Below are 27,728 nucleotides of genomic sequence, written 5' to 3'. Positions count from 1 at the left end.
AATTAGAGCGATAAGAGATTTACGTTTCTTACTTTAAAATATGGTAAAAGGACACATTCCCTAGCGCACACATTCGCGTGTATCGTTATCACGCGTGTCGCCAAATTCACACACACGAACGAATAATCGGAGGCTTCATCGCCGAAATACACCCACACATGCTCACGGAGCTACACCTATATGCCAAATACGTTGCGGTATCCGACGTTAACGTAAGAGGTAATATAAGAGGCGCATCTTCGGGTTTGCACATTTTAGTTTTAAAAGCCGGCCGTTGGAGAGCGGGTCATGTTAGCGAATTTTAGCGAAGTACATGCTTGATTGGCGCGGTTTAGGCTTAGCTTTGTGTTGTCGGGACTTTGTCACGCGGCAGCCGGCGCGAGCTCCTCGCAAGGCCTGAAGGGCCACCTCCCGTGCCATGGGGCCGGGAACTTTATTTTATTTTTTGGTAAGTCTTTATTTTTATTAGATTATTATTTACGCGAACCGCACTCATTAAAACATTAATTTTATTGAATATTATTCTATTTATAATCAACCAAACCATTGATTTAAATATAAAATGTCAGGTCCTTTTGTTTTATTTTATCATTTATAACTTTTGCATTAAATAATATTTTCTTATGAATCCACTTTTATATTTCACAATCTAGTGAAAACAACAAGATATATAGGTGGTTAGCTAACTTAATTCTTATTCTATGCAAGATTGCAACAAAAGTTTATCATATAACTTACCTAAATGCATAATATTTGAGTTGACCAATAATGTGAGATGTGACACTTTATAGAGCCCAGGGCCCATGCTGTGAACAGACATATAGTTTTGTGGAACATTATAGAATTATATTTTCTTGTGTTATTCGTATCATTAAAAGTCTCCCAATCCCTCAAAGCTACGAGGATGCTATAACTGAAATACAGGGGTAGTTTTTATCTAAAAAAGTAAATTTCATGAAAAGGGAATTAAAAAAACGGGGGTAATGTGTAAGTAGGGTGAAACCCAAATTTTCATTGTATTAATAGTTTAGTAAAAAAAAATTAAAACCCGACATTCGGTCACTAGACAGTAATAGTGTACACAACACAATAAAATAAATAGTTTCAATTCTGTTTACATCCAATACGAACTTAAATCATTCGGCTAATTGATGAGTTTGTTTTATTGAGTAAACACCCTCTGATACCGTTCAACGCGTTGCAGTTGCAATTCATTAACAGATTAAGCTTCAACTCTCATAACAGTTACTTTTTAATATTTTGTTTATAGCATAAAACAGTAAAATGTAATTTGTTTAGATGTGTGTTTGTTATTTTTACACACAAAAACGACTCTACCTTTTTGATAAATTTAGCTCCAATCTTGATTACATGATTATGCTAGAGCTTAACCAGTTGAACATTCCTTTGGGATAGTTCAGTATTTGATATACAAAATATTGATGTGTTGAAGATTTGAATATTAATATGCAGATTAACTACGGATCAGAACTATTCAAAATTCCTGTTACATGTATTCAATAACCCAAGGACATTGTCGAAGCTCTATATATTACTTTGAATATTAATGGCCATAAAACGATAAGTACTTTTTGGGATATACATACAATTCGTTAAAAAAATATGGTGAGGCAGTAATACATTCGTAAAAAGTACTCCAAATTTAAACTCAATTTAGAATGTGTACACTAAATAAAAAGCAAGTGTCAATTTCGACTTTTACGACCACTGTACACGTGACCGTTTTACTGATTCGCGGATCCAATAACTTAACGCCACTCAATAGGTAGATATATAAATAAGCCTCCTTTAATTTGAACTGGTTTAGAAAAGAAACCTGACTGTCGCACAATTTTAACATGTTTTAATGGTTATTTGACTAACTATTAATTCAAGTGTGACTTTCTGGTAAGAGTTTTAATGAGTATATGGAATTTTGATCTAAATTAGGCGTATTCGGGGTTAGTCTTGACACTCTTGCATTGAATATTATTAAAAAGTCGCCTTCATTAAAACTATTATGTTATAAGAATGACTGAAAAAGTTGAAACAGAATCAAACATAAATACCTATAAACTTTTGCAGTATCAATAAATTTTATGCTTCAAAATATCCACAGTTCTAATTTTAGAATAACTACCCTGTTTGGAATTAGTATCAGCGAGTAATGCAACATGCAGTTGGGGGCTTGATCTTAAAAGTCATGTTATTTTCGCGTTGTTTTATTTTGCTACAACTTTTTCAGCTAATTACCGACAAAGTACTTAATTGTTTTAGACGGGCGGATTTCAACTTAATCTGTTAAATTAATTCAAGGAATACAATAACGGTACTGATAATCATGATATACCTTTTTAAAAACCTTGTGTTAAGCCTTTTAATTAGATTAAGAATTAGAATAAAATAATCAGCTAAATTAATCTGCGTATTTAAGAACTAAAGTAAACGTAACACCGATATCGAGCGAAATATACAAAATAATGGCAAAAAAATCTGCTCGATTCTATAAAATAACACAACCAAAGCCAATGCATAGCTTACCATTTTAATTTGCACTTTGATCTAAACCAAGGTCGAGAAGCAAGGAGCTCTCTATATGGTGGTGGGAACGTGTACCACTTAAATAGAACCCGACACTACCGAAAAAGGCTCCCTTACCTATTAACGCAGCTGTGACGTTATTCTCACTTCTAAAAACAACTTATACGATATATTTTCCTATATTAATAAACTAAATGATATAAATTGAACTTACAAAATTGTCCTTGACCTTTCTGTAATACTAGTTTCAATATAGTGTTTGCTTAGAGTTTATCACTTATTTCTAATCAAAGTAGGCATAACATGGAAATTTATTTTTTTAGTTAGCTCTTAAAATTCTATAAATTTGGTCACACGCTAAGTAGCAATTACATAGAGGGGTTTAAACTAAAATCAAAACCAATTCCTATTTTCCATCTTGAATAATCTTGTAGGTATAGTCTGGCTGTTTAAGTTAAAATCGGTTGAAACACGATTGTATTACAAGGATCTCTGCTTCATAAAAGTCGCATTGTAGGAGTATTTGTTACAATGAGAATAAAACATCAAAATACGTAATTGTCATATACAACATGCTAAGGTATATGTATAGATGATTAAATGTAATTTTCATCGGAATGCTCGCCCGTCGGCGCCGGCGTATCAGGGGAGAAATTGAGAAATGATTGAATTCAAACGAGTTAAGATTTATGCAGAATTAGTATTTATGAATCTGTACATTTATTTCACGGTTTTTATAAGGACGACAATTCGTACCGAGTGACTCTTCAGAACTTTTCATAAAAAGTACCAAAAAGTTTATAACGACATAAAGTTATCAGCATTCCTTCATAACGACATGGATTTGTCATAATTCTTCAATAGTTTCTGATTCTTAACCTAACCTAGACACGATAGATTTTGTTCCAAGCAGTACCGTACCCTAAAAATATCATAAATTGCCAAAAAGTAAAGGTTTCTTAAACATCAAACTATTAAAAGCAGTAGTTAGTAAAACTAGAATAACCCGACCCAAATTACTTCGCCTGTGTTCGTCAAGTTAAATTGTATCGGCCATCTATGAACACCATTGTACTTAAAGACAAAGTATAACAGTGGTAACATCATCGATCAGAGTGACATTACTGTTTTAACGAATAAAGTTGAATGACCTTAGCTGTCAGAAACAGAGCATCGGAAGAGCGATGACATCAACTTTATGCGAATTAGGGATGTTTCGACCCACGCATTTTACTTTTGTAAGTTAATTCCGAAATAAACGTGTTCAATCAAAACGGACACCTACGGTAGAATGTGTTTAGGAATTTTGAAAATGGATGTGAGAACTGTATACCGGGAAAATAGGTTTCATGGTAACGGAAGGGTAGTTCAATTGAGTACATACTGAAAACAAGTTTTGTCCTCTTTCTACATAAAATTTTGGCTATTTGGTTCATAAAAAAAATCTTGCTAAACTGGCAAATGAAATTATCAATAAAAATAATGAAGGAACTTAATAATAAAATAAACAAAGCAATAGTGGTGTCTGACTTTCTTTTGTGTATTTTTGCGGATTTAACGAAATTTCCATTAGCTAAAATAGTAAATATAAAAATAGTATACACTTTTTGGGTTTTTTTATTAATTGACATTGTTCATAATTAATGTATTTTGATTTCAGTTATGGATTAGCTTTTTTCTTTGTTTCAAATTTGAATCATCGCTATCAAAACTTTTCCTCGTTGTTTCTGTTCCTTATAACAGATCGACTGAATTTCTTAATTATCTTCCCAGTGTAGCCGCTGTTGTCAGAGGTTTTTAAGCAAAAATCGAATGCTTCACAAGTATTGTATTTTTAACTGTAACAGTAATCACACACAAAAGCTTCTAAACATAGCAACATTAGTCATACCTGTTAGTTAGAACTCAGGCCGGTTTAGTTTTCTTAATTAGTGTGTCATTTTACAATAAAATAGAGATCAATATTTTAACTGGTAAACCCCAAGCAATATTAATTTAACATTGTGTTCACGGTGTAGTCGGGCTTTTCAGTGGCATTCAAACGAGGATTTTTTTCAATACATTCAAAGACAAAAGTGTAAAGAACTGGGTTGGTATCTTTGACATAGTATATCCCAACAGACATCATTAACTTAAACGTTACAACGCATTGTTTGGTTTACATAACAAATGATTGGATAGTGGAGCGTAGCGTCGGGGACTCCGGGACAATGGCACTCCGTTAAGACTGAGAACATAGATCAGTGATTTTGAACTCTATATAACTCATAATAATGACGAATTTCATCTGCACTTGTTCTATGGACTTCCACTCTCGTTGCTTGTTCTAAAATTCCACTTTAATGTGACCCCTCTCTAAAACATTCCCTCTTAAAACACTTGACCCTAACATCTTATTATTGTCCGTCTAATAAACAGGCGATTAATTAACTAGGCTGACCTTTGATTTTCTTGACTTCCTGTTATAAAATTTATATCTTACATTGAAAGATATTATAAAATAACATCTTCAAAACACTACCGCAACAATCAAAGGCTGTTTTAAGTTCAAGTTAAAACTGTAGTGTCTAATCATAATTAATGCGCAATATAAAGGTCGAACGAGTAATGTTGTGATTGGTGTGAAGATCCCTTTATATTATTACCAAAGAAGGTTATTGACATAGAGGTTGGTACAGCAGGACGTTGACATTGTTTCATCTTGAAGTAATACCATTAAGCGTTGTGATGCTGGCCGATGGAGATCTCTCTACTCCATTGTCCCGTCAATCATTTCGTCAAATGTCTTTGGCAGGTTTTAAATTGACTTAAAGCCCCGATTACCTTCACTGAACAAACACCATTTTAATATTATATCTCAATATTCGTTTTTTACTGCCATTTTCGATGTACAGAATGAGCAACATTATTGTCAGGTCCTTAATCAATCGGATTAAGTGCATTTTTAACTCGCTCATTTGAATCAAGGAAAAAGATTGCGTATGTTCTTTATGTATTATAATATTTTAACATTTCACATGAAGGTGAGTACAAAATGTATCTGAAGTTTTGATATCATACAATTCTTTGACAAAAATATTCGAAGCATTGTCAATGAATATTTTAGCAGGCTGCATTTGATACTACTTTTGTTTGCCTCTGTACAGGTTGAGTTAGACAAAATAAATGATGTCATACAAACATATTTAAATATAAAGATACATAAAATCATTTTTAAAAGGTCATCGATTGAGAATGATTTTAATTTATGGAAGGTCACGGGCATGGCCTACACAAAATGCCTCATTTCGTTTAAAAAAAGTTTATTTAAAATGAAGTATCGGAACATAATATGTAACACATTTTCATATTGCTAGGAAATACTTTCTATTTTATTTATTTTTCTAGAAACTGTGTCCAAAAAATAATGTGAGATATTAAGAACAAACTAAGTTTCACTGGGTCTTTCCTACTTACCGTTTTGCAAAGAAGATTTACCTATGAGATTTACTTTCTATTATGCAGGGTCACCGTTAAATTGTGTCATTCTGCACGTAGGAAACCTCTGCCAAGTGCCAACAGGATCCGTAATATCCATGATAAATTACCACTATTTATACAAATTACTAAAACATTGGGTCGCAATAAAAAAGGATTTATATAAAATTGACATTTAAATAACACTTGAAGAATGCGTATCGTTAGTCATCTCTACTTTTACAGTCGATATATAATACACGTGGTATACATCGCTACATGCTGTACAATATTCCATGTACTCGTATAAGGATGTGAATAGTTTAAAGGTTGAGGATACTAGTTCACCTGACATCGATCTTGGGTCACGGTGACGTCAGAGTCATCTTGCTGATGCGACTACAGCGGCCTTTCAAAATATTAACAGCTGAAGGTTCCGTCTAACACTTAGTGAACACCTGTTTAATATCTAACAAGTGCATCATAATTCAAGAGATGATCGACAATTTATTTACACACTTTGCTGATAAGTACCGGCGTTGTAACCTATTTGCTTAGGTACCAAAACTATTGATTTAACCTTTGGATTATCGCATCCTATATACATGCCGCTATTCCACAGTATAATAAACCTATGTAATCTTTGTATTAACAGCCCTCAATCAAAATGCAAAACGATTTCGTCATATCCTAAGTATGTAAACCTGTTAAATGGTTTTGTGAATCAAAATGGTTTTGTGCACACTTCAACGCATTTGAATTCAAATTGCCGAAGGTATTGATTACACAATTGTAATAGAAATAGTTTGACCTAAGTGTGTTGTAGTATGAATTTTAATATGTAAGGTCTAGAGTCCTTAATTATTAACTGAATTATTTAACAGGTCTTTGAAAGTGCATAAATTTAAAAGAAATATATATTGAACTGACGTCTCCTTAGACAGCAAGGGTCTCTTATGTCTAAAATTGATTGGACGACAGAGGGTTTATCAGTTTAGAAGAAAGACGTCGCTCTACGACGCGTAATGTGCTTTACGATGTCACGCTTCGAATCCACAACCATAATAACACAAAAATAGCTTAGTTATATTCATTCCTGGCCAGCGAAATTAAAAGTTTAAAAGCTATACTCATCTACGAACTACTATACAGAGGCCAACTAGGATGGTTAAGAATATTGGAACGAAACATATAGACATGTGCAGAGTAACTCACTTTAGGCGAACAAAAGACGTCTACAGAAAGTAATGTTATGCGAGGTCCATTCAGCCGTGGTCTGTAAATGTTCATTGAGTACAATTTATGCAGAAATTACTTGTGTCGGCACTCAATTAAAGTTCACCAATCTATATCAAAGTCATCGGAACTTTGACGAGCCATCTGTCAATTGTTCCAAAACAATTCGGAGTGAGCTGATGTCAAAATGTTTTAATCACTTCCTTGGAGTTAGGTTCTAATAACTATGTCCTAAATCATTTTCCTTAATCCAATTATAGCCCCCAACAAAACTTTTAGAGCCGGGCCTATTAACGGTGATAGTAAAATATTAATGACCAAACTTTTGACAACATTGAATCACTTAATTAAAACAAAATATAAGATAAGATTTTTTGTTTAGCATTTTAAAGCTATTTTGCAATTTTAAATAAGCAATCATTCACACGTGTTTATTAAAAACAATTTGATTACTTCGAATTGATGCAAAACGTTTTACGTTTTTATTATTCTAAATTTTGCATGAATATCATTACTTGACGGATTGTTTTTCACCATTACAATAGTGACTGACCACTCTGTGAAATTACTTATAATTGCCAAGTCAACTTGTCTGGTGCGGGATCACCATCCATGTCATGGTTGCTTTGTCCAAATCTGTAGTCTGAATTCAAAACACTTGGAAGCTCCAGCGTGAAGACCTCATTTTAGTTAATTAATCTATCTATGTTGATGCAAAATAAATTATTTTAAAACCAGAAATATAAGTATAGTAAACAGATTTTATCAGAAATAATTGGTTAAGTGAGGCAATTCTTTTAAGTTCTCACGCAACGCAGAACGATGTCAGATCGCTAGGTCGTTTTCTTTGGCCCATTCACCCACAGTTAGTGGGTCGGTTTGTACTAGACTAGACAACAATGTTAGGAAAATTGGACTAATCTGGGCGAAGTGTGTTCGCCATCGATCTGTGTAACATCGCAAGCATTATCGTGATCCCTAGTATTAAGCAATCACGTCCAATTCTCACGACGCAACGCCACTAAGACGTGCTGTTTGACCGTTATGAAATTCTTAATGTCCTCTTAATGAACAACGTAAGTAATGAGCAGACAAGGTTAAGTTTACGTCTTGTTTGTTGCTTGTTTATAATAATAAAGTATTAATAATTAATCATAAAGCTTCAGTCATCAAAATGATTTACCTATATAAATCATCAAGGTCCCAGCTGTGATAAAACTATTGACTATTAAATAAAGAATGCTCTTCAGTTCTTTTTTGTCTCCATATTTAATGGCATCTGCATAAAACAAACCGTTGAGAAGACAAATATTAGCTGCAAGCATCGTGAAAGGTCAGAATTAAAATCTCTTTCGTTGATGACTTCATATCTAAAGTTCAAATATCAAAAGAAACTTTATAAAATACCAAGGAACACCTCTAAAAATTACGACATTGGTAGCTGTGATTGACGACAAACATTTGCATAAGATATACGTAAGTGCACATAGTTAAATGTAGGTTACTAGGCGTAATTGGTGTATTGATATCAAAAGTGGTCAATAGCAAAGGTTACGAGAGTCCAACCACTTTCACTGTTAGTCACGGTGGCACGGTGTAAGTAAATAGGCGTGGATGGCGGAGCGGTATGGGTGCCGGGTGCCGGATGCACGCGACCTTCGATCGTTTGCAGTCATACTTAGCGCCTAGATTAGAGTCGCCCGGCGGAGAGTGTGTGACATAACCCAGTGACGTCACCCAACCGCACCTTGACATAATATACATACTGGTAGCCGTCTCGTGATCCAAAGTCTATTTATAATGAAGCTTTTTTACTGTATTTAATTAATCGTTACCAATTTAGATGATGTACATTTAAGATGAGTCAAGTGATAATTAAAATGAACTTAGCTTTACAAAATTCAATAAGATGTTACGAATTTCATAAATAAGCATTTGTCTTTGCTATGTTTAAAAAAGAGTCTGCTTGGAGTCCTTGAAGATTAGCCCAAAATATCTAATAAGCTAACTCAAGTGTTGACATTTGAACTCTAGCCTTAACACACCCATAGGCCATAGCTAATACTGATAGCTGGTTACGAAACCATACACATTGATTAATGACACAAAATTAAATGCTATGCAAAAATTAATATTTACTTTTCTATTATTAAAATAAATTCGTTTGTCAACTTTTATGATGCAATATTTTGGAATCCTTTGACCCTCTTGTTTTATCCGCGAAATATATTTCACAACACAAAAATCCCCCGCAATTTCAGTTTATGGCGAGGACTGTATAGGAATTCGTATTCTGCAATAAAGTATGGAAATCCTTTACAACCGAACTGTACACCGAAGAGCTATTGACGAAATAAAACGAAGTATTTCGTTACGTAAAAGATTAAATCTCGAATTATGTTTATTTTACCATTTATAACCGTTGCAGGCAAATCACGAGATAGCACAACCTATAGGATCGCAAATATTTTGTCGCAAACAATGTAAGAAACATTAGGTATGGTAATTAGTGATTCCACTTGCACAATGTTCGACACCCTCGGCTTAAAGAACATGTTGGTAATGATGCGTAAAATAATGACGTTGTTTAATGTCACGTTAAAGAAGAAAATCACAAACGCTCATAAAAGGTGTTTGCATTCATGAACCGTTTCAAGTTGCAATTAAATAAACACATAACGGCAATGAGCCGAGGCACGCGTGCCTTGAAGATCCGCCTCGAAATAAAACATAACTGAGCAGCCGCCATAAAGATGTCGGGATAATGCGACGTGTTTACTCTGAAACATTTCATATCTGCATGCTTAATAGTTACAACTTGCAGACACATATTGTATAATTGTTGTAACCTACACCAACAAGGAGTGATCGTAAAATTACAACTCACAACTGTTATAGGCTGATGTCACTCAGGCAGTATTCATTAATTCCGGTACCTTACTATCCGTTTTCAATGAATTGGTATGTTGTATGAATCCGACATGGATATTTTGTTGTTAGCTTTCAGCGAACAACTTTGATGATTACAGTGAAGTTGAAACGATCGTAAATTATGAGATATTAGACGAATTATTATGTATTGTTTGTAGAACATAAATTATACAAAGTTTTAACCCCACATACATATAGAGGAAAAACTAACCTTCTACAGAATACAATTAGAGCCAAGTTAACAAAAGATCAGGATATCTAATAAAGTCAATTGAGGCTTTGTTTAATAGTTCGTAGTGTTAAATTGTGGTAAAGATAAATTATAGTATACTCGAGAGGCTTGACATTTTAGTCATTAATTTAAACATGTAATTCCACGCCACGTGCCAGCGCTGTCCGCGATCACAATATCGCAAGTGTAGGTTTCTGTGTCAAACTATTGTTTTGCGATTTTTTCTCTTTAAAATTTCGACGTGACCTGCAAATCCTTTTTAAATGCTTACACGTTTATGTCCCAGATCAAAAAACAATTTGGTTCTGATGCTTGTCTTGTTCGTACGTGAGATTTAAACATAAGGCGACAGTTTTAGGGGGTTACGGTCACGGACAATGACGGACATTGCAAAAGTTTGAAGTGAACGTGATTTGCGTTACAAATGGGATGAATTTATAGACCTCAAACGTTAACTGAATATTGGCTTACTTTGACCGAGTTGATCTTAATCTAGACGATCAGATAACTTTACCAAAATAGAATTGGCACAAAAACAAAACTATTTGATTCGATTGACTTTACTCGCTGTCTAGATTAAGTGTTCGCAATAAATACCATTCACAAATATCACTCTTGATATTCATTAATATTTTTCCATAACCTACTAAACAAAGTTCGTGTTCCATTCACAATAATCCTGTTAGTAATCTCAAGAGATTATGTCAATAAGATGGTCCTCATCTTCAACAATAGCCGTGATAAGCTTACATTCACCACAACATTCATTACAACAATCTATGATAACACCCGTATTAGTACACAATACACGTCAATTTATTGAATATTAGCCAGCATTCAATCATAGCAAAATAATGTAGTTAGTACTAATGTTCCGTTTGTAAACAAATATGACTACATCGTAACTTGGTCAATAAACTTCGAGCAATAACTTGCATTACGTTGTTAAAGTAATATAGAACTAAAGGAAATAATAATTATATGATTTGTGCTACAATACTTAATGCAACGTGGAAGCAAAGTACCATTATTGGTACTTATTCATCAATAAAACGTATAGAGCTTAGCATTTGATATTTACAATGTACATAGCTAAGTGGATCCTTGACGGTTTTGCAATGTTGCCTTGCCTCAGTCTCATGTTAAACCAATGTAAACAAAAAACATTTTGAGATATCAACATTTTAACGCCTCTCTAATAATAAATCACTTGACGATCCTAATTATGTAGACATTGGGATTTCAGATCGGTTCCGAAACTTACCTTTCATTTTTAGTTATCGAAATATTTTATTTGCGGTCTTTTTGAGTGTAAGGACGGATTCCAATTGATTTCACACCCCGATGAGAAAATGACAAAACAAATTCTTTGGAGGACAACATATGTACCATGTTGAGATGACATAGTAGAGGTGCGTCTAGACAATCATATTTGTGAACGATTGCACAGCGCCTAACCCAATATATTTATTGTGCAAGTTGCTGTCGAAACCTGTCAGTACGTCTGAGTTTGACGAAATTCTTCACTTCATACAAACAAATAGACAAAAACATAAAATAAATATCACCTGCGCATGTTTTGAAATCATCATATAATTGCATTAAATCTAAATGCAACACAAAAACAAATATTTCTAAGTGAATATTTTATAGAATTTGATATATCCAGCATATATTTATTTCGTCAGTTTCAAATCATAACCGGATCTTTATAGTAGACTTTATTAGCATAACATTAACGTAGTAGCCAGTTACAAAAACGTCCTTATTTAGTCACACTAAACTTTTCTTTGGAAATGAAATATATTTTACGACGATTTTGATAATATTATCTTATGTTTTTATCTGGCTTAGCACAAATGTAATTATACAAATTTTCTAAATTCTCCTCTAAATTACGAGAACATTACCGGAGGTCCCAGTGACAAAATGTGTTCATAACTTACTAATTAATGTAGTGCAAAGTTATGTTGACCTGTAAACTTGATTAACACGCCAATTCGCGACATGTCACTTTATTACATTTAACAACACATACCTACTTACATTTGAACCGCTATTATAGCGGTTACAAATCGATAATATATGGTGATGAATAATTATTGTAACCAATTACTTTATTTTTTTTATAACTCTAAGAATATAATTATATTTTTTTTGGTATTGTAATCAAAACGCACATTAAACACAACGAATGACTAATATTATACTAATGAGAGCAGTTAGCCCACCCTCTGCGGTTTTCTCAACATTTTAAAACATACAATCCTAATTTAGCCGAACCTTTTTTGTTGCATATATTTTAATTACCTTTCTTTTTTACAGGCCGCACTGGCATTTACACAAGCCAGTGAGGATGTACCAAAGAAGCCAGTGAAAGATGACTCATTAGTATTAGAAGATGCGAGAGCAGCCCGGCAGTATGGTCCTTGGCAGGGTCAACCGGGTCAACCGGACAACGAAGTAGTCGTAGACATCGAAGATGAAGAAAAGAAACAGTATTATGAAACCAACTATGACACAAGTAAGCCATTCTGACGGCAATCGAACCGATAAATGCTGTTACATTTTCTTATAATTAGCAAGATTTTCAGCTGAAGTTCTTTTCTAAGCTGCAATCTCTCATAAATTAAGTTGATCCTCACATGCAGCATTTTTTTTTTGTTAAACATTATGAAAGTCTGCACGTGATTGGCCAGGACAACAATGAAACGGCTTCAAGATCACGTTACATATATTGATCTCATCCGCTCAAACCGGTATTCCTGTATGGCTGGTTACGTCTGTCTCGGATAATATTATATCACTAACAGATATACCTACAGATGAAGGGACTAAATTAGATGCATGAGGTCACCAAGCAGGTTTTATACTATCATTGCGGTTTAAAAAAATACCTCGCTTTTATTTTGGGTTCGGTGTGCAGGTAAGATTGGACGTCTGGAGCTTCTCGCTTTCTGACTCAGCAATGATTGATATTCCGTTAAAATTAGCTGTCTGACTCCAATAAAATATATATTGAAACGAAGTAAGCAGCCTGTCAACAGTTAAGGCGAATAGATTGTTTTTAAAATAAAAACTATTTTGAAGAATAAAGGCGTCACCGTTAAAGGAGAGGAATTTAATAATACTTTATTTATTCGACATTTATCATTTTAGTACGACTATAAAACAGTGTTGTCAGTAGTTAAATTTAAATAAGTATTTATATTTACGTTGTGCAATAAAACTATTATGTTGTATCCTTAAAAAAAAGCATTTAGCATGTTGTCGTTTACATGAAATTATAGTTTTATAATGAAAACATGTAATCGTCATTAAAGTAAACTCTTTTCGAACAGCCGAACGAAGGTTTTTAATTTAATCCATTGTCCCAGGTGGACAGAACTTAATTGTGGTCGAGATTCGTATTGTGAATTTTAATGAGACAGCTTGAAGTGGGTCCCACACGACGAAGCTACATAACATACCTTGCAAACCAAGAAAAATACATTTCGCGAGGAATCATGTTATACCTTTTTATTTTGTTCGACTCGCTGGAATTTAATTAAAACCGGTTTGTTTAAAATCGTTGGAGATATAAGTTTACAGTTGTGTCCCATTCCTCTGGCTTAATGTTATGCAAAATTACCGTTTTCTCCCTTATTTTATTTTTGTCGTCATTTATATATATAAACCCAAAATGAGAAGCCATTCAACTCAAAAAGACTTAAAGGGTTTTTTCTCAACAAACTCGGGCAAAAAGCTAGCTTGCTGACATCATTGCAACCAATGAAAGTTAAAGAGACTAACTCTATTCACAACACTATATAAAATATTATTTACCTTACAAATCTTACGCATGTCTACGCAGCTACAAGCTATTCTATAACTTTACTGACAAGCACTTACTCCATAACATAAAAGTTCAACTTTTACTGAACACTTGGCCCGTGTCAAGAAGCCTCGTTATTAGCAGTACTAGAGAATAGATATGCCACTTGATCACTCGAAACATGGACTTGATTGTCGCATTACCCACTGTTCATCTCACAAGGTGCAAACCGGTATACCTACATTGAATCTCAATACTTGCCAAACAGCTGGTTACGTGTGTCTCGAATATTAAATCATTGATGAGGACATATATAGCATATACTACACAATATATTTCGGAAAAGCCCGGTCATTCTGTTGTTGAAGAAACTTTCTTCATGAAAACTGTTCCCAAAAGTAAAATCTAGTTTAATAGTATACAACATGTTCTTATGTTTTGTATCCTTTGGGTTCAATGGATATATTTTCCTGAAGATTGGACATAATATTAATTTCTGGGAATCCTGAAACTCGTTTTTCTAACGTCTCTCGCGCTAAGAGATTTAATACTTGCTGTCGCGGAGGACTCACAAATAGACCGAACCCATGACACATCGTGCACAGTATACAACTCGGCTACGGTACAATCTATGCAGTCGCATTTCATAGATAAGCTTAGTAGAACATTATACCCCTGGAACCTGTGGGAGTAAGTCAAAGTCAGATTGTAATCGATCATCGGGACTCGCTCGCCTTGGGTGCACTCACTTCAAATGGCTTTTTCGACACACAGATAAAAAAATGTTCTTTCTTTTGAATTTTTGCACTTGGACGTAATAATTGATGATCTTTACGTTTTAGTAGGTTTAAAGAGGGTTTGTTTACGAAGCAATTCTTATTGGTAAATTTTATTACAAAAATTGTTAAAATAATAAAGTAACCATTGACAGTATTTGATTTTTAATAAAAGCTTTCGCGGTACGCTATATTCTTGGTATGCGGAAATTCTAAAGACAATAATTATCTCATATGTAAGTGAAAACCGCAGTTTAATTAAGATAAGGGAGCACTCAGTCACTGCGGCAGCCAAATCTTTATTAGCCGGCTCATTTTACATAAAATCTACGTAATAAAGTAAGTAATACCTAATCTTAGAATACCTGAAACAGCGTACCATAAGTTTGAAATTCATTCAAGAATGAACCATATAGCATTTATATTTCTAGAATAGAAACCAAGTCCTCGCAATCAATCTTATTACATACTTAGAGCGCGATACAATTGCGTTTGAAACATCTCGTTATTTTCAAATTGGATGAATACTGAGATATAAAATGTTATTAAGGCTATTACTGTAGAATGGGGCACATAAAATATACTAAGACAGGGTAACATAAATATGTATACGGGAGTAATTACACTCATCTGTCGTATTCCGAAGTAAGAGGTGCTTGTTGTCAAGTAACAGCTGACAACGTAATTATTTTGTCGTGGGACGTTTGTTACACCTCTATATAAACCAGGACAGGTTTAATGGCCCATAGTTTATATTGTATACAGTTGTAGGAACTCATCTAGCTACTTTTTATTGGCACTATGAGCTGTAGCGGTTGAGCAAAATCGATTCTGTTATAGAGTTTAATAAAGCTATGATCAGAATTAAAATTCAGTCCACTAAATTTAAATACAAGATCTTTGATGTCGCTTTGAATATAGGTTCAGACATGGTTAGATTTTTTACATTCCCAATATCTGAACGTTAAGCATATTTTTAGAATGACATAAGATACAATTTTATTTATTGTTGTGCCATTTATTTTTAGGTAACGTAGTCAACTTGCTATTCAAATATCTACAAATATGGGCAAACGTGTATTTTAAAACCTGTAAAACTAGATTCACAATTTCATAGACATTTACTATACCTACATAGCCTTGTCATTTGTTAAGTTTCGGCGATCATTGGATACGATCAATTTATTAAGTTCCTTCGTTTTAATTTTGTTTATAATAACACATTAAACTTATTAAAACACTTCCTGAAATATGCAAAATGGACTCATTAAGTCTTTTTTAGTAACAGTGTTTTTTTTTCTTTTTTAAAGGCCCTTCTAACTTCATCATTGTTATCCATAACAATGTTGTGCTAACTTTAAAAACTAAATTGGAACGAAACATTCGTTTTTAGCAATAAAAGCAGCCATTTATCATAGTGCACCGCCTGGCGTGATAAATGACCTAAATTCCTCATCACCCGGTATCCCTTGTATCTACTACAACCTTGTAACAAAAAGGTCACAATTAATTTCTACAAAAGCCGCAAGAAACAACTTAGGAATGTCGATTGCTAAATATCACCCGTCCAAACAGGTTTCGTAATACAATCGCTGTTTTCCATCACATTCTTATGTTTCCCTTCTGTTCCAGGCGCATACGGTTTCGGTTACGACGTTGGCCCTAACGGACAGTTCCACCACGAGAACCGCGGTCCGGATGGAGTCACGTACGGTTGCTATGGTTACGTCGACCCCGAAGGCTACCTCCGCGCCACTCACTACGTTGCTGACAGCCACGGATACAGAGTAGTGGAGCCAGAGAAGCCCGTCGAAGTGTTCCCAGATGAAAAATACGAGTACGATGAAGCGTAAGTATACTCAACAATAAATCATTATCCACTCATAAATCACCACTGCATCTTTCGGCTTCTTTTCGGCTTACATATTTACTAATATCTACCATCTAGGATTTAAAAAGGTTTGTTCTTGTTAAATGCTTAGAATGAAAGAAACTCAACCGGTATAGATTAATAACATAACAGATGCTTAAAAGTGCTTTAGGTAATTATATCTATTTTCAACATTTGGGTTGTAAAGCGTCTCAATTTAGAAAATAACTACCTATATTATCGTATTTCTCATAACATTGTATCAAATTACTACTGTGTAGTCATATTCTAAATACTCTTTCAGAACTGATGGACAAGCAGTAGACACGAAACCAGGCCAAGTTATTCCGTGGAAGAAGCTATACTTCCCCAAAGGATGTGGTCGTACACCTGGTGGTGTTCCAGCCAAGCCCCTACCTAAACCCACTCCGAAACCGAAACCACCACGCCCTGTAGACAGTACTGGCCAGGGTAGCATTGTTAAGCCAGTTCAAACTGGTACGTAACGACGTTGACTACTTAATTTCATGTTATTTTTCCAATCAATATACTATTTAAAACAGAATAACATAATTAACACAATATTTAATTTTCAGGACCCAATGGACCTGGAGGATCATGTAAGTTTCTAGATCATGCATTGTAAAAAAAATATAAAACAGATAAATTTAATATCAACAACACATAGATCAAAAGATAGATTAATTGGCTATAACATATTTACCGATGTAACGATAAAGATTACCTGTATTTAAATCCGTTTAACTAAAATGAATGCGGAAATATAAGTATTTTTGAATCCGTTCATATTAAATGATTTGCGCTATTCCTCTATTAATACCCTCTTTACCTCTATTCATATTATTTTGTTTTGTCTAGGGCAAGGCACCCCGGGCACTCCCGGATCTCCTGGCACACCCGGCACACCCGGCACTCCTGGCTCTCCCGGTACTCCCGGCTCTCCTGGCTCGCCTGGCGGACCAGGTACATACAATCCTCCTCACTATAGAACATTGAACATATGACTGGATTCACGCCCGCATTCAGGGTAGTCAGATAGGAAATGTCGGCTCCAGCGTTCTCATAAAAAGACATGTAAAAGTGATGAAATATCCTATTTGCAGAATAAATGATTTCATTTCATTTCCCTATACATGGTTATTTTTCAAAGACCATCCATTTTTTTTCACATAATTCCACAAGATCCACCCGAAAAAAAGTAAATTAAAAAAAAACATCGTCTTAACTATTTGGGAAATTTGGAAATGCATATTTTGTAATAATATCGATTCCATTACGATTCCATTTTAAAAGTTGATTAACAAATTCGTTTGTTTATTAGGTGGTCCAGGAGGCCCAGGTGGCCCGAACGGTCCCACGACTGGTGGATACTACCCAGGACAACCAGGCAGCCCAGACAGCCCAGGTAGCCCCGGCAGCCCAGGAGGACCCGGTTAGTATCTACCATCAGATGACTGTGTACTGTAACGTGTCATGTAGGATGGAAATATTCAACAAAAAAAAACTGGCTTCGTAAATCAGCACACTTAGAAAAGCTAACTTAAACTGAATTACAATTGGTTTATTGACATCAGTTAGGTAAATTAAAAAATATTTATAAGTGATCCTTTCTTATCACTTTAGTTTTCAAGTTGGAAAATGCACAGATCTGGTAAAAATATCCGCTTCAATCGCGGAATTTATATTTTTTGACTCTCATTTCGACCAGGTATTAAATACTGACTATGGTCTCTACAACTTTTATCATTTATTTGTATTCATTTTTCAGGAGGACCCGGAGGCCCAGGAGGCCCAGGGGGTCCAGGTGGACCTGGTAGTACAGATTATCCTAGCGGACCCTCAGGTGGAGTTTACCCCGGACAACCTGGCACGCCGGGCAGCCCCGGCAGCCCAGGATCACCAGGCACTCCGGGAGGACCAGGTTAGTACCGTTAAATAACAAAGCAATCAACTAACCCAAACTCTTTTATTGCGGGCGTTGTGTCAAATTGACATTTTTATTACCAAAATATTTAAATTGTTTTAACAACAAAAACATACGACTTCAAAAAAACTACTGAACCCAGCTTAATGAGATTTTTATGGGACCCACTAGCACCTATTTCACAAAAAAATCTGCAGATTCGTTACTTTCATTCGGAAGTTCTGAGGTAACAAACATAAAAAAATACAAACAAATTGAGCACCTTTCTGAAGTCGGTTATAATGTCTAGATGTGTTTTTTTATCACCATAACCATTTTGCATTTACAGTATGGGTCTTGTAGTGTTTGATTAAATTTAACTTTATTTCTTTCCAGGAGGCCCAGGAGGACCAGGAGGTCCAGGTGGACCCGGTAGTATAGATTACCCGACTGGACCCTCAGGTGGACTTTACCCCGGACAACCTGGCACGCCCGGCAGCCCCGGCAGCCCAGGATCACCAGGCACCCCGGGGGGACCAGGTTAGCGCCCTCATCAACACTCAAATATCAAAACAACCCATATATATATTTGCAAGCCATTGAAAAAAAATATGATTTCGATTACTATTTGTTTTTATTGCTTTTGTGCAAACGTAGTGATAGTAAATTGTGATCCTTGTTTCAGGAGGTCCAGGAGGTCCTGGTGGCCCAGGAGGCCCAGGTGGACCTGGCAGCATAGACTATCCTAGCGGACCCTCAGGAGGAGTCTACCCCGGACAACCCGGCACCCCCGGTAGCCCAGGCAGTCCGGGATCACCAGGTTATTATAGTTAAATAAATCAACACACTGTATTACGAGTATAAACATGTACACAGTGTACTCAAAACGGGGACGATTGTCGGCCATTGCAAAAAAATCAAACCGAAGTCAAACTGGCTTATCGGGAATATGTGGATAATACACGGTGATTTTTTAGTCGTCTTACAAAAGGAGCCCAGTTCATGTATCCGACGTAAAATACCCCTAGGCGCGATTATTAGATATTTTTTTATCTTCAACTAAGACAATAATTACGAAGAAACATTAAACAAGAGAAATCTGAAAATACTCTTAAAAATGATAAAAACGCCGCCGCCCGCGCCCCTCACTATTGTTACAAGGCTCGAACCGCGCTCGTAACAGAGCTGTGTTTCTAAAAAACTACGAATTGCATCATAATATTGAATAAAAATTGCATTTTAAATTTATTTAAATCTCATAAATACCATTTTTTTTATCATGAACGTGTTCTAGTCATTGGATACATAAACTGGGCTGCTTTTGTAAGACGACTAAAAAATCACGGTGTATAATTATGTTGTAATTCAATACAATACGAAAACTCTCTTGTTATCTCCTGACATACATTTCATAATGATTTATTCAACATACATGTTGTCTTGTGTTACTTAAAATAATGCTGCTTGCGTATAATTTTCAATATAAAATTAATTACCTATTTCAGGAACACCAGGAGGACCGGGAGGACCAGGTGGCCCAGGTGGCCCAGGTGGACCTGGCAGTACAGATTATCCTAACGGACCCGCAGGAGGCGAACAGTATCCAGGACAAGTTGGGACGCCCGGCAGCCCAGGCAGTCCAGGATCACCTGGCAGCCCAGGAGGACCAGGTTGGTAACACAGCTAAAAAATCTAGTTAAAAGATCAATTAATTCTATTATATCTACACCTGTTAAATACCTACTCAAGAAAATTTGACATATAAGCCAACAATTTTACAAAACATACAAAAATTTGGAAACGCTGAATCTAAATATTTTACAACTACATAAGAATTGTAAACAATTGTCACAGGAGGTCCAGGAGGCCCAGGAGGTCCTGGAGGCCCAGGAGGACCAAGTTACCCCGGAAATCCGGGACTACCGTCCAGACCAGGACAACCAGGATACCCAGGTCAACCCGGACAACCCGCTACACCAGGACAACCAGGATACCCAGGACAGCCCGGCACATCAGGACACCCAGGGCAGCCTGGAAAACCCGGTACACCAGGACAGCCAGGTTTACCTGGTGAACCAAGTCAGCCCGGGCAACCCGGCACGCCAGGATACCCAGGACAGCCCGGACAACCAGGATACCCAGGGCAGCCCGGACAACCAGGATACCCAGGACAGCCCGGACAACCAGGATACCCAGGACAGCCTGGACAACCAGGATACCCAGGACAGCCCGGACAACCAGGATACCCAGGACAGCCTGGACAACCAGGATACCCAGGACAGCCTGGACAACCAGGATACCCAGGACAGCCCGGACAACCAGGATATCCAGGACAGCCCGGACAACCAGGATACCCAGGACAGCCCGCACAACCCGGTACGCCAGGTTATCCAGGACAACCCGGTAAACCAGGACAGATTGGGGAACCAGGTCAGCCCGGGCAACCTGGCACACCAGGAAAGCCCGGACAATCTGGCACGCCAGGAAAGCCCGGACAACCAGGATACCCAGGACAGCCCGGACAACCGGGATACCCAGGACAGCCCGGGCACCCAGGATACCCAGGACAGCCTGGACAACCAGGTAGCTATTTATTCAACTTTAATTTCCCTAAACGTTTTAAATTCGGCTTTCTGTGTTTTATTCATTCATTCTCTTTTATATTCACAACGTGCTTTGCTTATTAGAAATAAAGAAAAAATTGTGCGAGATGTCATACTTTAATAAAACTTCTCTAAGGCATGAAAATAAATATATCAACAATGTACTGTAGATATATTTATTTAAGAAACGATTAGTGCCCTACTAGTAATACTAGTCAATGCAGCACACTGAGATATATTAATAAGCAGGAAAAGTAGAACAAACATAAACTTCCTTTTTTTATGGCAACCTCCTTAAATAAGATCGTCATTCTATTTTAGGTTACCCCGGAGAACCAGGTCAACCAGGGTCCTCTGGACAGCCTGGGCAACCAGGCACACCAGGACAGCCAGGACAACCTGGATACCCAGGACAGCCTGGACAGCCAGGATACCCTGGACAGCCCGGACAACCAGGAAAGCCAGGACAGCCTGGACAGCCGGGATACCCTGGCCAACCAGGTTAATATTTCCTTTATCAATAAGCTATGCGTACCTACTAGTTAGTTTCTGGCCGTTAAACGACTACGTTTAGCGAGTTCACTAGGCATAAGGGTATAAGATAAACTGAAACTTACCTCTGATGAATAAAAAAATAATAATTGTGTAATCTGACAAGGCATGTACGAAATAATGTGAACTGAACGAAGATATTTATCGCTCAGGTTTTGTACATTACAACGATAAAAGATGTCGATTCGTTTTGCATCTTCGATACCCTTACATAAGCCAGGGTTATTATAATACATGTTTAACATTGGTACAGTAATAACTTAAAGAGTCCTACACTCATGTATTCAACTTAAAATGCTCATTAGACACGAGAATAACTCTATTTACTGTCACTAAGAACATCACATAACTAGCCACTCATATTTTTACGAACAACCCTTAACGCATGAAGATTTCTAAAACTAAACAAAAACAATAATTTTGAAACTAATTCTCTGTTGACGTTATTATAACCGCTAACAGAATGCGGTATTAAAGAAAATTTGCCGGACCGGCCGTAATTTATATTTATTTAAGATGATTATTCATTCCATAAAAGTGTCTCGTTCGACACCTACTAAAGATGTATTCGAAAATATGCGAATAAGTTTCTTTCGAAATAGTACTTAGAAAAGCTTTTTTTTTTAGGATACCCCGGACAGCCTGGACAAACGGGACAACCGAGTAAGCCAGTACAGCCCGGTCAACAAGGAGGACCCGGTGAGCCAGGATACCCTGGACAACCAGGACAGCCAGGATACCCGGGACAACCTGGACAGCCAGGATACCCAGGACAGCCTGGACAACCCGGACACCCAGGAGAGCCTGGACAGCCAGGATACCCAGGACAGCCTGGACAACCCGGACACCCAGGAGAGCCTGGACAGCCAGGATACCCAGGACAGCCTGGACAGCCAGGATACCCCGGACAACCCGGACACCCAGGACAACCCGGTCACCCAGGACAACCAGGACAGCCAGGATACCCAGGACAGCCTGGACAACCCGGACACCCAGGAGAGCCTGGACAGCCAGGATACCCAGGACAGCCTGGACAGCCAGGATACCCCGGACAACCCGGACACCCAGGACAACCAGGACAACCAGGACAACCTGGTCACCCAGGACAACCAGGCAAACCAGGACAACCTGGACAGCCAGGACAGCCCGGCCAACCTGGATATCCAGGACAGCCCGGACAACCAGGCAAGCCAGGACAACCTGGTCAGCCAGGATACCCCGGCCAACCAGGACAACCAGGCAAACCAGGACAACCTGGACAGCCAGGATACCCCGGACAGCCAGGACAGCCTGGTCAACAAGGAGGCCCTGGTGAGCCAGGATACCCCGGACAACCAGGTGAACCAGGCTACCCCGGACAACCCGGTTACCCAGGACAGCCCGGACAGCCAGGATATCCCGGACAACCTGGACAGCCAGGATATCCCGGACAACCAGGACAGCCAGGCCAACCAGGCAAACCAGGACAACCTGGATACCCCGGACAGCCGGGAGAGCCCGGACAACCCGGTCAACAAGGAGGCCCCGGTGAGCCAGGATACCCCGGACAACCAGGCCAACCAGGCTACCCAGGACAACCTGGACAGCCAGGACAATCAGGACAGCAAGGCCTACCAGGCAAACCAGGGCAACCTGGACAGCCAGGCCAGCCAGGATACCCTGGACAGCCTGGACAACCAGGATACCCTGGACAGCCTGGACAACCAGGCTACCCAGGACAGCCAGGCAAGCCAGGACAGCCTGGATCCCCCGGACAACAAGGACAACCCGGCTACCCAGGACAGCCCGGACAACCCGGCAAGCCAGGACAGCCTGGATACCCCGGACAACCCGGCTACCCAGGACAGCCCGGACAACCCGGCAAGCCAGGACAACCCGGATACCCAGGGCAACCAGGACAGCAAGGCCAACCAGGCAAACCAGGACAACCTGGATACCCTGGACAGCCGGGACAACCAGGACAACCTGGACAGCCAGGATACCCCGGACAGCCAGGACAGCCCGGTCAACAAGGAGGCCCCGCTGAGCCAGGATACCCTGGACAGCCCGGACAACCAGGACAACCCGGGTACCCAGGACAATCAGGACAACCAGGCAAACCCGGACAACCTGGACAGCAAGGCCAACCAGGCAAACCAGGACAACCTGGATACCCCGGACAGCCCGGACAACCAGGACAACCAGGCAAACCAGGACAACCTGGACAGCCAGGATACCCTGGACAGCCAGGACAGCCCGGTCAACAAGGAGGCCCCGGTGAGCCAGGATACCCTGGACAGCCCGGGCAACCAGGCAAGCCAGGCCAGCCCGGACAACCAGGACAACCCGGATACCCAGGGCAACCAGGACAGCAAGGCCAACCAGGCAAACCAGGACAACCTGGATACCCTGGACAGCCAGGACAGCCCGGTCAACAAGGAGGCCCCGGTGAGCCAGGATACCCTGGACAGCCCGGACAACCAGGACAACCCGGCAAACCCGGAGAGCCTGGACAGCCAGGATATCCCGGACAACCAGGACAGCAAGGCCAACCAGGCAAACCAGGACAACCTGGATACCCCGGACAGCCAGGACAACCAGGTTACCCCGGACAGCCCGGGCAACCAGGCAAGCCAGGCCAGCCCGGACAACCAGGACAACCAGGACAACCCGGATACCCAGGGCAACCAGGACAGCAAGGCCAACCAGGCAAACCAGGACAACCTGGATACCCTGGACAGCCGGGACAACCAGGACAACCTGGACAGTCAGGATACCCCGGACAACCAGGACAGCCAGGCCAACCAGGCACTCCAGGACAACCTGGATACCCTGGACAGCCGGGACAACCAGGACAGCCAGGACAGCCCGGTCAACAAGGAGGCCCCGGTGAGCCAGGTTACCCCGGACAGCCCGGGCAACCAGGCAAGCCAGGCCAGCCCGGACAACCAGGACAACCCGGATACCCAGGGCAACCAGGACAACAAGGCCAACCAGGCAAACCAGGACAACCTGGATACCCTGGACAGCCGGGACAACCAGGACAACCTGGACAGCCAGGATACCCCGGACAGCCAGGACAGCCCGGTCAACAAGGAGGCCCTGGTGAGCCAGGATACCCAGGACAACCTGGACAACCAGGCAAACCAGGACAACCTGGACAACCAGGCAAACCAGGACAACCTGGACAGCCAGGATATCCCGGACAACCAGGACAGCCAGGCCAACCAGGCACACCAGGACAACCAGGATATCCCGGACAACCAGGACAGCCAGGAAAGCCCGGTCAACAAGGAGGCCCCGGTGAGCCAGGTTACCCCGGACAGCCTGGACAACCAGGCAAACCAGGACAACCAGGATATCCCGGACAACCAGGACAGCCAGGCCAACCAGGCACACCAGGACAACCTGGATACCCTGGACAGCCCGGACAACCAGGACAACCCGGATACCCAGGACAATCAGGACAACCAGGCAAACCCGGACAACCTGGATACCCTGGACAGCCGGGACAACCAGGACAACCTGGACAGCCAGGATACCCCGGACAACCAGGACAGACCGGTCAACAAGGAGGCTCCGGTGAGCCAGGATACCCTGGACAGCCCGGAGAACCAGGACACCCCGGATACCCAGGACAATCAGGACAACCAGGAAAACCCGGACAACCTGGATACCCTGGACAGCCGGGACAACCAGGACAGCCAGGACAGCCCGGTCAACAAGGAGGCCCCGGTGAGCCAGGTTACCCCGGACAGCCCGGGCAACCAGGCAAGCCAGGCCAGCCCGGACAACCAGGACAACCCGGATATCCAGGGCAACCAGGACAGCAAGGCCAACCAGGCAAACCAGGACAACCTGGATACCCTGGACAGCCGGGACTACCAGGACAGCCCGGTCAACAAGGAGGCCCCGGTGAGCCAGGTTACCCCGGACAGCCCGGGCAACCAGGCAAGCCAGGCCAGCCCGGACAACCAGGACAACCCGGATACCCAGGGCAACCAGGACAGCAAGGCCAACCAGGCAAACCAGGACGACCTGGACAGCCAGGATATCCCGGACAACCAGGACAGCTAGGCCAACCAGGCAAACCAGGACAACCTGGATACCCTGGACAGCCGGGACAACCAGGACAACCTGGACAGCCCGGTCAACAAGGAGGCCCCGGTGAGCCAGGATACCCTGGACAGCCCGGAGAACCAGGACAACCCGGATATCCAGGACAATCAGGACAACCAGGCAAACCCGGACAACCTGGATACCCTGGACAGCCGGGACAACCAGGACAGCCCGGTCAACAAGGAGGCCCCGGTGAGCCAGGATACCCTGCACAGCCCGGACAACCAGGACAACCAGGCAAACCAGGACAACCTGGACAGCCAGGATATCCCGGACAACCAGGAGAGCCAGGCCAACCAGGCAAACCAGGACAACCTGGATACCCCGGACAGCCCGGACAACCAGGACATCCAGGCAAACCAGGACAACCTGGACAGCCAGGATACCCCGGACAACCAGGAATGCCAGGACAACCTGGACAGCCTGGATACCCCGGACAACCTGGATACCCAGGACAGCCCGGACAACCAGGACAGCAAGGTCAACCAGGGTACCCAGGACAATACCCAGGTAAATGGTCCCCAAATGTCTAACTGTAACTTGACAATCAAATCACTAATAATCACTAAAAATAAAATTTATTGCACAACGTCAATTGTGAAAAAAAATCTTTATCCAGTTAATACTGTCTAGGTTTTTCAGCTGTTAGAAAATATTGGTAGACCGTACTTTATATTAAATGGCATGTTTTATTTGCCCTTAGATTCTGAAGGCGCACCAACGGGCACTGGTGTGCAGCCGCCTGCGACTGTGCCATCTGGACAAATGCCACCGTTCCCTATCTACGTTATCCCGTATCCACTACCCATTGTTCCAAGCCCTGGATCATGTCCATGCTATCTACTTAACCCAGGACAAAACGGAACAACAACACAAGGTCAGGTTTCTCCGCCACCCAACTATCAAAATCAACCACAGTATGCTCCTTACGGTATTATTGGGTTCGTCCCAGTAGTATTCATGCCATACTGCCCAGGTAACGGCTCAACCATGAATAGCGCTCAACAGAACTTCCCCAATGCAGTTCCGATGCAATACAACTGCGCTCAATGCCAAGCCAACAGTGACATTTACAGATATCTTGGCAGACAAAGCGGAGGACGTAGCACAGGTTTCAAAGATCTCAAAGAAATAAAATCCCTCTCCGAATTAGAGGACCTATTAAGAAATCAAATCAAACCGTTAAAAAAGAGCGTTCGCACAATAGGCGCTAACCCACGAATACTAGACGATCCGAAAACAGAGAACGATAAGTCAGAAAAGAAAAATGCCAAGAAAACTGAAAAAAACAAGCAGTAATAAAATGATAAAAATTTATTAGTTTCGTTGTAAGCCTAGAAGTTTGTTGCACTTTTTCGGGTAAACAACTAACAATTTTGAGACTGTCCGATGGTAAAATAATATTCTTGGACGATCCCAAAATTTAATGAATGACGTCGAAAATAATATTTATTTTTTAAATTTGAGCGTCATAGGATATAATTTTAGAAAGGTATTTAATTTTAGTACGTATATATTTTTATTATTTCACAATACGCTTCTGAGCGGCTTCTGTAATGTATTTTTTTATTGTATGTTGCCATTTAAATTTTTACTGAATTATGCAGTTTCTCATCTATAAGAAATGTAAAGAAATAATAAAGTATATTTTTGAATAATATTCTCAAAGTTCTATTATTTATGTCCTACGCAGAG

The 27,728-nt window shown here is 39.9% G+C and overlaps 1 protein-coding gene across 9 annotated transcripts; it reads left to right on the top strand.

The window, feature by feature from the left end:
* Positions 1-27,695, top strand: LOC113502325 (collagen alpha-1(III) chain-like). Of its 9 annotated transcripts, none has more exons than XM_026883855.1 (18): positions 1-448; positions 12,722-12,920; positions 16,619-16,835; positions 17,161-17,354; positions 17,453-17,476; positions 17,736-17,840; positions 18,199-18,309; positions 18,646-18,798; positions 19,177-19,320; positions 19,466-19,600; positions 20,286-20,450; positions 20,635-21,363; positions 21,705-21,884; positions 22,563-23,903; positions 24,165-24,200; positions 24,516-25,433; positions 25,803-26,543; positions 26,737-27,695. In XM_026883855.1, exons 1-18 carry the CDS (start codon positions 419-421, stop codon positions 27,330-27,332), a joined length of 6,018 nt encoding a protein of 2,005 aa, XP_026739656.1. In that variant the 5' UTR covers positions 1-418; the 3' UTR covers positions 27,333-27,695. The 9 variants fall into 9 exon arrangements, with proteins under 9 accessions (XP_026739656.1, XP_026739659.1, XP_026739657.1 ...); XM_026883856.1 differs by having other exon boundaries at positions 2-448; positions 22,563-23,075; positions 23,472-23,903; positions 24,516-26,543; XM_026883854.1 differs by having other exon boundaries at positions 2-448; positions 22,563-23,075; positions 23,355-23,903; positions 24,516-26,543.
* Positions 27,696-27,728: the final 33 nt, after the last annotated feature.

Source organism: Trichoplusia ni, chromosome 17 (assembly GCF_003590095.1).
Source record: "Trichoplusia ni isolate ovarian cell line Hi5 chromosome 17, tn1, whole genome shotgun sequence".
Classification (NCBI taxonomy): domain Eukaryota; kingdom Metazoa; phylum Arthropoda; class Insecta; order Lepidoptera; family Noctuidae; genus Trichoplusia; species Trichoplusia ni.
Note: the sequence above shows the minus strand (reverse complement) of the source record. Positions and strands in the feature narration are given on the sequence as shown.